Consider the following 11,844-nt stretch of genomic DNA (forward strand, 5'->3'; position numbering starts at 1 on the left):
TGACCGGGCGGACGATTTGGCCATCCCTGTGTTAACCAATGCCACGGACCAATTTTTTCTAACAATTTTTCATTTGCACCAAACAAGGTTTGTCCCAAAATGCATCTCCTTGCATCTATTGACAAGCTCATTTGAATCAACTCTACAGAGCTGAAAGAATCATGGTGAAAGCTCTGTTACAAGACACCATCGCCAACCATTATTGATCCTGCCACCAGTTTGCCTTAAAACATGGAAGTCTAGATAAGGTTAATTTGGCAAATGCTTTTCGGAAGAACTGCAGCAATACAGAATTGTTGAACTTTGCTTTGTGGGGATACTTTGTTGCATATGTCAATTCAAATTGAAAAGAAAATGTTGGTACTAGATTCTCCGTAGAAATAGAATAGTCCCCATCAAGTGAACCCGTTATACATGGGTAAGTTTGTCCAGGTTTAGGGATTTATGGCTCACTTCTTCTCCAGATTAAAGGGAATTTAAGAAAAGATTACCTTCAGCAACACTTACATTTTGGGTTTTGTTATGTGGTTTGTTTTTTACATTATTCAGCCCTGAAAGTGGCGAGTATTTTACTCACCATGGCAAGTAGAAACATGAAACTGGCAAGTAGAAGTATTTATCTACTCGCCAAATGCGAGTAAAGTTGCTGAAGCAAATGGTTGGTTTGGCGAATAAAATTGTCTCTGGCTAGTGAATTTTTTGGACTTTCAGGGCTGTTATTGTGCATCGGTTCGTGATGAAACTGCCTATTGTTATTGCAGCATTAATTAAACAAAGACTGTCTTGTCTTCTTTTTTTTTTCACAGTTAGAACCACAGTTGAAAGCTCACCTGGACCAGGTGTATGCGGGAGGCACCTGGACGACGAACGCTCGGCAGATCACCAACTCATGGATACGCGACGGCCTCAAACCGCGCTGCATCAGTCGCGACCTGAAGTGGGGTACGCCTGTACCGCTGGAAGGTTACAAGGATAAGGTAAGAAGGATTTTCATTGTTTGTTTGATGGGGAAAGAATTTCTTCTTCTTCTGCGTTCATGAACTGAAACTACCACTTACACTTTTTTGGCATGAGTGTTTTTGTACATGTATGACCGTTTTTACCCGGCCATTTAGGCAGCCGTACGCCGCTTTTGTTGGAAGCATGCTGGGTATTTTTGTGTTTCGATAACGCACCAAACTACAGGATCTTTTCTGTGCGCATTTGGTTTTGTGCGGGGATAAGGCACTAGCAGGTCTGCACATAAGCTGACCTGGGAGATCGGAAAAATCTGAACCCTTAGCCCACCAATTCAAATACACCTTCCGCATGGGAGCCCGGCATCTTATCCACTAGGCCATTGCGCCTGTCTGAAAGGATTTCATCAACAAAATCTCCACAAGCACATTGTCCTAATAGATGATGTTTGGAAATAAGAGTGAATTCCCTTGCTTTTTCTCGCGTTTCAGACACACCCCTTGCTAGTGATTGGCCCGTCCAATTTTTGTTGTCCCCTTAAAAGCAAGGGTATTCACTCTTTCACAAACCCATACAAACCCAACAGTTATTTTCGGGATTCGTCTGTTGTCTTTATAGTTGACAGACATACATATAATTATGAGATTAAAATGTTTGTGTAATTCGTACTTGAGGCTGTTAAAGAATCCTAATGGACAATAAATTTGGGTGTGCAGGTGTTCTACGTGTGGTTTGACGCTCCCATTGGCTACATCTCCATTACTGCCAACTACACCGACCAATGGAAACAGTGGTGGAAAAACCCAAAGCAGGTGAGTAGCTGCCTAGATTGTTTTTATTTCTGTTTTACCATTGTCAGCATGAGCGAGAAAAATAATTAATAAATCTTTTATCTCCCACAATTCCGAGAGGAATGGGTCACGTGAGATAGAACGCGGGAATACGTCACTGAACGAATGGTTTTCGTCCTGTGAAGACGTGTTGGTGCACTGTCTCTCTTGCTTTGCTTTCATTTTCCTCTAACCTTTCTCTGTACAAGTTTTAGTTGTAGGTTAGTTGAAGTGTATTGACTATTTTGATTGTTTATCATTGTGTCAACTTGCAAGGTAAGGAAACAGTTTGGAGTTTTCGGTGTTTGTTGGTTTTTTGAACCGGGAACTTGTTGTTTCGCGTATGAATTTTATTCGTCGAAGCTAACACATGGAAATGTTAGGCGTCAGTCGGCGCGTTCATTGTTTTTGCAGGTGTGACCTACTATATTTGGGTCAGTTGGGATCGTTACTTGTTTTTGCACGTGTGACCTAAGGTCAGTCGGAATTGTGACTTGTTTTGGTAGGATGACATATTATTTTGGCTACGGAAATGAAGTACACGTTTGCTGACACAGTCAGTCACGATTTGCTGACATAGTCAGTCACGATTTGCTGAAGCAGCCTCTTTGTTTTTTCAGCAGCTGTCTCGATTACAGCAATTACTATCGCCTGAGGCGAACTATGGGCCACAGAAGGTCCGCTGTGCTAAGGCTGGGCACTAGTCCATTGAAGATTTGAAAATCTTTGCAGTGGATTTTAAATTGTTTTCATACTGTAACGGGTGCGCTTGCTCGTCCGCAGGAATCAATATAACTTTTTCGTGTGGGTTTGTTCGGAATATGGCGGACTCGGGAGGTGGTGAATGTGCTGCTGGCGGGAAGAAAACCGGCAAGAAACCGGCGAAAGCACAACCTTCTGAAGTGATACCGTCAGAAAAGACGGGAGTTGATAAGTCTCTTTCAATAGAGAAGAGCTCGTCTGGCCCACGTGATTGTGAAGTTACTCTGAAAATGGACAAAATTTTGGAGACAATGATCGACTGCCTTGTCTGATTTGGAGAAAGTTGGTAAGCTTAATGCGACGCCTGTTGCTTCAACATCGCGTGGAACCGAGTCGCATGGAACCGAAAGCAGTTCGGCGCAAGAGTCGCAAGCGGATGGAGAAGACGGTGCTTCGGTTAGATTTGCTCATGAGCAGTTCGAAAATGAGTTTGATTCGGCTGAAGACACGGATGTTGCTTCGGACAATGATTTTGACGCAGGCATAGTAGTGGATACAGTTGGCGAGGGGATTCATCCATCTCTGGCAGATCGTTTTGAGGAAGGACTTCTTCTTCCATCAGATCGGGCACGTGTGCGAGACACTCTTCAGAACTATCCGCGGCCCAAAAATGTCACGTCGCTTCGAACGCCGACTCTCAATCGTGAATTAGATGGCAAACTGTTAGACAAGTTCGCAAAGAAAAGAGACTCGAACCTGTCCTTTGTTCAGGAACAAGTAGGTTGTACGCTGAAAATTATCGCTCAGCTCAGTTATGTCCGACCTCAAAGAAAAACCAGCAAGTCGGAAGTTGAGTGAGCGTGACAGCTTTAGCAAACTGGCCGATGCGGCTCGACTTCTTATGGCTTCACACAAGGACCTGTCACAAGTGCGGCGCGAAGCACTCAGGCCGACACTTAGCCAAGACTGCAGGGCCTTATGCAATGCGCAGCTAAATTTCAAACTGACGTCTAACGAGTTTTTGTTTGGGGAGGATCTAGCGAAAAGGGTCGACGATGCAGTGAAGAACAGGAAATTATCATCCACACTGTCACAGCCCCTTTCAAAAAACGCCACCAGAGGTCGTCAGTTCTACCAAGGGCGACCTCGACAACAGTTTCAGCAGAGACAACAGTACCAGCAGAGAAGAGGTGTCTCCAACCGACAGACAGGACACAAATTCTCTCCCAAGTTCCACTCCCAACAGAGCGGGATTCCCTCCAAGAAAACAAAACGGGATTAGAATCTGATATTTGTGCGCCAGCGGTTTCTATTTTTAGGGAACAGGTCAGTTCAAAATTTGTGAATACTCCTGAGAACTTTCATAGTGGAAAAGTTGCTGATCATTTGAATAGTTGGAGACAGTTAACCTCTGATAGATGGATCCTTCAGCAAGTCGCAGGAATTGAAATTGAATTTATGATCACTGGTGAACACATTCCAGACAGGAAAGAAAAAAGATTTTCTTCTTCCGAGGATGAGCTAGTGGCTAATGAGGTAGCGAAGTTAGTGGAGAAACAGATTGTTCAAGAAGTGGATCAACGGCCAGATCAACTTTTATCCAGTATTTTCTTGCGTCAGAAAAAAGATGGTAGTCAAAGGGTGATTTTAAACCTAAAAAATTTGAATCAGACAATTGAAAAGATTCACTTCAAGATGGATACATTAAAAAACGCAGTGTCATTAATGAAAAAAGATTGCTTTTTTGCCTCAGTTGATCTAAAAGATGCATATTTCTCCATACGCATCGCTCACAAGTTCAGAAAATATTTCAGATTTCAGTTTCATGGCAAAACTTTTGAGTTCCTGGCTCTTCCACAGGGATATCGTGATTCTCCCCGCATTTTCACGAAACTACTAAAGCCTGTATTGGCCCACTTACGTTTATCTGGCCATACCCTTCTGATATACATTGATGATACCCTTTTGCAAGGAGACACTTTTGAAGAATGCCAGGCAGCAGTGTTAGATACATGTGCTTTGTTGGATCGTTTGGGCTTTACTGTGCATCCTGTGAAGTCAGTATTTACACCTACTCAATGCATTGAGTTTTTAGGGTTTCAGCTTGATTCTCAGAACATGTTAGTTTCTCTGACCCCCGGACAGTTGATAAAATTCGTACTAAGTGCGCTGATTTGGCTGGAAGAAAGAAATGTACAATTAGGCAGTTGGCTGAAGTTATCGGATATTTAGTGGCTGCCCAACCGGGTGTTTGGGTTGCACCTCTCTTTTTTAAACGATTAGACATCGAAAAAAAAAAAAAAAAAAAATGAAGCCCTTGCTGTTAGGAAAGGTGACTTTGATGCAGAACTTGTGGTTTCAGAACAAGTTCGTTCAGACCTTCTCTGGTGGATTGATAATGTAAAGCAATATCCTTCCCCTGTTAGCAGAGGCATACCTACTGTAATAGTAAAATCAGATGCTTCGAAAATAGGGTGGGGGGCGGAGTGTCAGGGTAGCACCACAGGTGGAATGTGGACCAAGGAAGAAGCTTTTGAACATATTAACTGTTTGGAACTTAAAGCAGCTTATTTTGCCTTGAAATCCCTTTGCAGGGGATTATGTCACTCTTACATTCAGTTACTTACAGACAATAGCACCACTGTTGCTTGTATTAATAACATGGGCAGCACAAAAGTTTTGTGCAACGACATTGCCAGAGACATTTGGTTGTGGTGCTTATCACATAGTAATTGTGTAACAGCAACACACTTACCGGGTTGCCTAAATATAGAGGCAGATGCAGAATCCCGTGTAGATAGACACAACATTGAATGGCATTTGGACACACAAGTGTTTGCAGAAGTCATCAATCGGTTTGGTCTCTGTGATGTAGACTTATTTGCTTCTCGTGTTAACGCACAGTTAAGAAAGTATGTTTCACGGAAACCTGACCCAGATGCATTTGCCATTGATGCATTTTCCTTAGACTGGTCATTGTTCAAGGCGTTCTGTTTTCCGCCTTTCAGTCTCATTCCAAGAGTGCTCCAAAGGATCGAAGTCTTAGAGGCGGAGTGTGTGCTGGTGGTGCCATTATGGACAACGCAAGTGTGGTTCACGAAACTGTTGCGTCTACTAGTAGAACTGCCGGTCATGTTGCCCCGAAAAGAAAACTTACTCAGTCATCCACTAACAGGGGAGCACCATCCACTACTGAAGAAGATGAAACTAGTAGCATGTTCCTTGTCCGGACAGCCCTCCAAAAACAGGGAATTCAGGATGAAGCAACAGACATTATCATGTCAGCCTGGAGAGAGGGTACGAAGCGTAACTACGAGTCATATTTCAAACGCTGGCTTCAGCATTGCCTTGAACGGGATAGAGATCCCTTTTGTGCCTCTCCACATGAGTTGATAAGGTTTTTAACGAAACTGTTCCAAGAAGGCAAAGGATACAGCAGTTTGAACATGGCACGAAGCGCTGTTTCCGCATTGTCCCTTCAGGATAATTGTTCAGTGGGTTGTCATCCACTGGTGAAGAAGTTTTTGAAAGGAGCTTTCAACAGACGGCCAGCTTTGCCCCGTACTTGTGTGACCTGGGACGCTAATCTAGTGCTAAATTTTTTAAAAAGAATGGTCACCGGCAAAATTTTTATCGCTGGCGCAATTGACGCTTAAAACTGTGCTGTTGTGCTTGTTGGTCTCTAGTCAAAGGGGACAGGCGATTTGGTTGATGGACTTGCGTAACATGAGTTGGACAAAGGAAGATGTACGATGTAGGTTTGGGGATTTGCTCAAAACTTCTGGCCCAAACAAACATCAGAATGAAGTGGTATTTTGTGCTTTTCCGTCTGATTTGGCAATTTGTGTTGTACATTATTTGAAACAATATGTCAAAAGAACTCGTGCATTTAGAGGAACGGAAACGAGACTCTTTATCAGTTGGACAGCCCCTCACAAAGCGGTGTCGAGAGATACTATCCGTCGATGGACAAAGATTGGATTACAAAAAGCGGGTATTGACATGACAATATTTACGCCGCATTCAACTCGTTCCGCTGCATCTAGTAAAGCTGCAAGTAAAATTCCTCTGGCAACCATTCTGAAGACTGTTGGTAGGCGTCGGGCTAACACCTTCACAACTTTTTACAAGAAACCAGTGGACAGTGGGAGGAGTTTTGGACAGGCTGTTCTGTCATGAAGAATTGGGGTAGGTTTATATGTATTTCAATTCATCGACAGTGCTAGGGTGTAAATGTTGCAGACTTTAAAGTCTCACGTGACCCATTCCTCTCGGAATTGTGGGAGATAAAATTACATCATTATGACGAGCTTACCTGAGTAAGTGAAGTCTAATTGTGGTTTTATCGACCACAATGTAGAGAGGAAAGGGATTACGTGCCTCGCCCTAAGTTGTCTTCAGAGTTATACTGATAACCGTTTTCCCTCCCTATCCCTTTCCTCTCTCTTTCTCTTTTTTCTGCACCATTTACACGTCGTTAAACAGTGACGTATTCCCGCGTTCTATCTCACGTAATCCCTTTCCTCTCTACATTGTGGTCGATAAAACCACAATTAGACTTCACTTACTCAGGTAAGCTCGTCATAATTATGTAATTTTCTGACACTTTTTATTTGTTTGTTTGCTTAACGCCCAGCCGACCACGAAGGGCCATATCAGGGCGGTGCTGCTTTGACATTTAACGTGCGCCACACACAAGACAGAAGTCGCAGCACAGGCTTCGTGTCTCACCCAGTCACATTATTCTGACACCGGACCAAACCAGTCCTAGCACTAACCCCATAATGCGAGGCGGAGCAGCCACTAGATTGCCAATTTTAAAGTCTTAGGTATGACCCGGCCGGGGTACGAACCCACGACCTTCCGATCACGGGGCGGACGCTTTACCACTAGGCCAACCGTGCCGGTCTTTTTTCTGACACTGCTTCGTCAGTATGGTGTTAAAACTTCTGTGTGCGATATATGATTGAATGTGTGTTTCAGTCACTCCTGCGTCCAAAAAGTTTTAGTGACTGTATTTCTTATTATTTTCCAGAAACTGTATATGTTTTTGGTGGAAGACATTATTTTCATATTATGAACTTCGGCTTCTGTCATCGTAGTGTCTGTTTGCCTGCCTATGTGTCTGTGTTAACAGTTTTTATGAGTCTATGTTTGTCAGTCTGATTATATATGTCTGTCTGTTCGTCCCTCTTTCTCTATGTCATTTTGTTCGTTTCTGTGCTTGTCGTTTCACTTCTTCTTCTGCGTTCGTGGGCTGAAACTCCCACGTACACTCGTGTTTTTGCACGAGTGGAATTTTACGTGTATGACCGTTTTTACCCCGCCATTAAGGCAGCCATACGCCGCTTTCGGAGGAAGCATGCTGGGTATTTTCGTGTTTCTATAACCCACCGAACTCTGACATGGATTACAGGATCTTTTTCGTGCGCACTTGGTCTTGTGCTTGCGTATACACACGAAGGGGGATAATATAAGCCACTAGCAGGTCTGCACATAAGTTGACCTGGGAGATCGGAAAAATCTCCACACTTAACCCACCAGGCGGCCGCGGCCGGGATTCGAACCCTCGACCTCCCGATTAGGAGGCCGACGTCTTACCACCCCCTCCACAGCGCCCGTCAGTCGTTTCACTTATTTTTGTTTTGTTTTTTTAACCATTTTATGCATGTCTTTTCAGGTGGAGCTGTACAACTTTCTGGGCAAAGACAACGTTCCTTTCCACAGTGTCATCTTCCCATCCTGTCAGCTTGGAGCAGAAGACGACTACACTATTGTCAATCACATGGTGGCTACAGGTCTGTTCTGATTTTGTGTGTGTATGGCTCTTTTGGTTTTTAAAACAGAAGCTGTGCAAGTCTGTAGCCAATGTTCAGAGAATGATGGATAAATACTGACTGTTAGAAGAGGTCTTTTGGAATTATATCGGTGAGGGATTAGATGTATGGGTGTTGTCAATAGGGAGTGGGTGTTTTTTTGTGTTGCATGTCCCTGTGTCTGTGTGTCAGGGGTGTATTGTCAATGTGTGTGTGAATTTCTGTCTTTTTGTCCATCTGTCAAACTCAAACTGTGTTCTTTGTTGTGCGAGTTTATGTGCTGTGTTGTTTGCATGCGTAGGTGGAAGGCACAGGGACGTGTGTACATAATGTTATGTTTTTTGTGTGTACAATATTTTTTTCAGAACGATCATTTTATCTGTATGTTTTAATTTACACAGAATACCTGAACTACGAGGACACCAAGTTCTCCAAGAGTCGCGGGTCAGGTGTGTTCGGCGACCAGGCAAGGGACACTGGGATACCTGCCGACATTTACCGCTTCTACCTGCTCTACGTCAGACCTGAGTCACAGGTATAGTGGACACACCTTTTTTTTCTTCAGATTTCATCAGTTGAAGCCTACTGTGTTGGGAAATTGAAAATAAAAAAAATAAAAAATATGGCAATCATTTGATTGATTCAATCAATCACCCCCATGACTTCCTCCAACCTACCTGTTGCCATGTAGGAATGGGTCTGTCTACAGCTTTTCAATACATCCTTTCGGAGTCTCAGGCGAGAGTCCGCGCATTGCATGCTGGGATTGCAAATTGTACCAAACACGAGGTCTTCAGAAGAGGTACATTGCCGATTGCATTCAAGTTTTCCCTCGTAAGCTCTTATCTCTTTGATATTTCTGTGGTTTTTGTCCCACGATAGTTTCATGATTTAGGCGGAATGTATCTCGAGTGTGTTTGGTACAACGGAGCGCCTCCTGCCGCCAAAAATGTGACTAGCCGTGCATGCGCACTCGAAACTCCGAAGGGGTGTATTGACTGATACATTTAAGATCCCTCAATGTACCCCCCCACACACACACACACATACACACACACCCTCCTCCTTTTTTACGACCTTGATTTTTTTTGATTTTTTTCTGTTTATAATGTTTGTAAATTTACCTTTTTTTTTAGACCCCCTCCCTTTGAAGACCTAATTTTTCCAGATTTTAGAGGTGGGGGGAGGGGGAGGGGGGGTTCCACTGTACCCAGGAAAAATAATAGAAAAAATAGATTTACAGTGGAGTCCGGGTACAACGAATCTCAAGGGAGATACATTTTAGTTTGTTATATCAGCAATTCGCTGTAGAGTTTTCAACCCTAAATGGCCTTAAGACAAGTTTTCCCACTCACCTTCAAATGATCGTCCCATCGATCTTTCCTTGGAGAGTACAATCTCTGCATGTTTTCAACAGCTTCATAATATAATCCATAGAGAGAGGCATAGTTCAAATGTTCACTTTACTGTCACAATTTTAGAAGTAAAATTTAAAAAGTCGTGTAAAAGCATGTACATGTACATTCTGATCAATCTTCGTGTCCGTCAAAAAAACCTCAGAAAACCCCTGAAAACCCCATCTAGAATAACTAAATCTATCTTCAAAGTGAAGTATTGGACATGCCTGTGAAAAGTAAGCCTGATTCATGCTACATGCACCCTTATATTTGTGTTGAGAGCCGGATTTTTGACAAAATCGATGCTACAATTTCAGTGCAAGGGAGGTAACTCTTGTTACTCGAAAGCACAAGTATTGGTGACGTCATGTGATTAGTGCTTCCGCTCCTTCGTAAATCCTCACACAAACACGAAAATAAAGCCATGAACGGCGACAGTTGCAAATATAAGTTACGCTGCTCAGAACTGGCACACTTCTCCACTGTACACTCCAATTTGGAGATCATATCCAAGTCACAGACATCGCTGCACTTTGCCTGCAAGTAGCGACGTAGGGTATTGGCAGCAACACGTGCTTCTGTGGCAGTCATAGCTCAGCACAGTCATAGCTCAGCAGCTGATTGGAATAGTGAAAACACAGCGGCGGTGGCTGTTCCGTGCACCTCCCGCTGTTTGTTCAGAGTTCGCTCATCACGCGATGTGCACTTGTGTTTGTGTATTTTTGTGTATTTTTGTCTTTGGAGACAATTATTGACATCAGTTCGTTGTAGCCTTGTGACTTTTAGAGACAAAACGGCTCTGGGGCGATGAAAACGTGTTTGTTAAAAGAGGGGTTCGTTACGCAAATGAGTTCAAAAGGTTCGATGTAGCCGGAAAGTAACAAGTAAGAAATAGAAGGCTGTCTGCCGGGAAATCAATGGCAGTTTGTTAAAAGAGGGATTTCTTTATACCCAGGTTCGTTATAGCTGGACTCCACTGTATTGTTCCAGCTTGCAGTGGACTAAGCAGAATATATATTTTTTTAACAGGACACAAGTTTCAGCTGGGATGACTTGTTGCTGAAGAACAACAGTGAGCTCCTCAACAACCTAGGCAACTTCATCAACAGGTGAGTTTACAATATGCCGGTGCATTCCACATCACAAAGAATCAGGTATAGTACCTCCTGGTACCAACAACAAAGTAAGGAACAAATAAAAAATAAAACAATCGGGTATACAAACACACATCATTCCAACTTTAGGAAGCATTGGACCAACAATCTATCATGCAAACCTGGATGCATATAACATGGTGTACACGTATATAGTCAGTATCCTACCTCGTGTGTTTTCAAAGTCTTTTTAGTGTGTGACACACTTGGTGTAACAAGGCACTATACATTTGCATGTACTTAAAAGTCTTTGGGGAGAAGTTGAGGTCAGGCACAATACTGAGCAAAAAGTACAAAATGAATGGTAGCCACTTTCTGGATTTTTTTTTGCAAAGAACTGTTTTCTTCTGGTTGTTAATGTTGTTGTATTGTGATTAAAGAGAGAATAAAGAATTAATATCATTTTACAGATTATTTTTTCTGTTGATGGTTATTTTGTTTTTGATTATTTTCCATTGAAAATACAACTTAAAATGGCCACTGAAACCTGACAAAAATGAGTGATCTTGTTTGAGAAAGCACAATGGTAAGTGAAGCAGTTTGTAGTGTCATGTTTGTATTTATTTTGGTCAAACTAAGTGTATTTAACAATTAGATATGCTCATTTTTTTTCTTTACCGTATAATGTGTCGTTAGCGTGGACGAAAAAATTGCATTCTGTAAGTAATGCTTCGTGTCTCACTTCACACGCTGATCGAAGTCCATACCATCATCATATCTTTCACATGCAACTTGATATTTCCACTGATAATTGGAAGTTACTGAATAAAATGACACAATCTAGCACAAATAAAAGCAATCAGAAGACCTAGGGTTGTGAAAGAATGTGTGAAAGGCAATATCCGACGTTTTGCGTCACTGCGTTACTTACGTTTTTGCACTTCCAAAATCTAACGCGAAGTCGACACAGGCACACGAACGAATGTCAATCGACTCAATGCACTGCGGAAATTTCCACAGATTACGAATAAATGGCCTTCACCTTTAC

The 11,844-nt window shown here is 42.6% G+C and overlaps 1 protein-coding gene across 1 annotated transcript in view; it reads left to right on the forward strand.

Annotated features, from left to right (window-relative positions):
* LOC138947509 (methionine--tRNA ligase, cytoplasmic-like) overlaps nt 1-11,844 on the forward strand; it is a 96,594-nt gene that overhangs the window by 23,026 nt on the left and 61,724 nt on the right. Inside the window, exons 13-17 of the mRNA XM_070318995.1 lie at nt 807-977; nt 1,674-1,769; nt 8,170-8,287; nt 8,707-8,840; nt 10,732-10,811. Coding sequence (XP_070175096.1) covers nt 807-977; nt 1,674-1,769; nt 8,170-8,287; nt 8,707-8,840; nt 10,732-10,811 — 599 coding nt within the window. The remainder of the gene's footprint in view (nt 1-806; nt 978-1,673; nt 1,770-8,169; nt 8,288-8,706; nt 8,841-10,731; nt 10,812-11,844) is intronic.

The sequence above is a fragment of the Littorina saxatilis genome, linkage group LG14 (assembly GCF_037325665.1).
Source record: "Littorina saxatilis isolate snail1 linkage group LG14, US_GU_Lsax_2.0, whole genome shotgun sequence".
In the NCBI taxonomy this organism is placed as follows: domain Eukaryota; kingdom Metazoa; phylum Mollusca; class Gastropoda; order Littorinimorpha; family Littorinidae; genus Littorina; species Littorina saxatilis.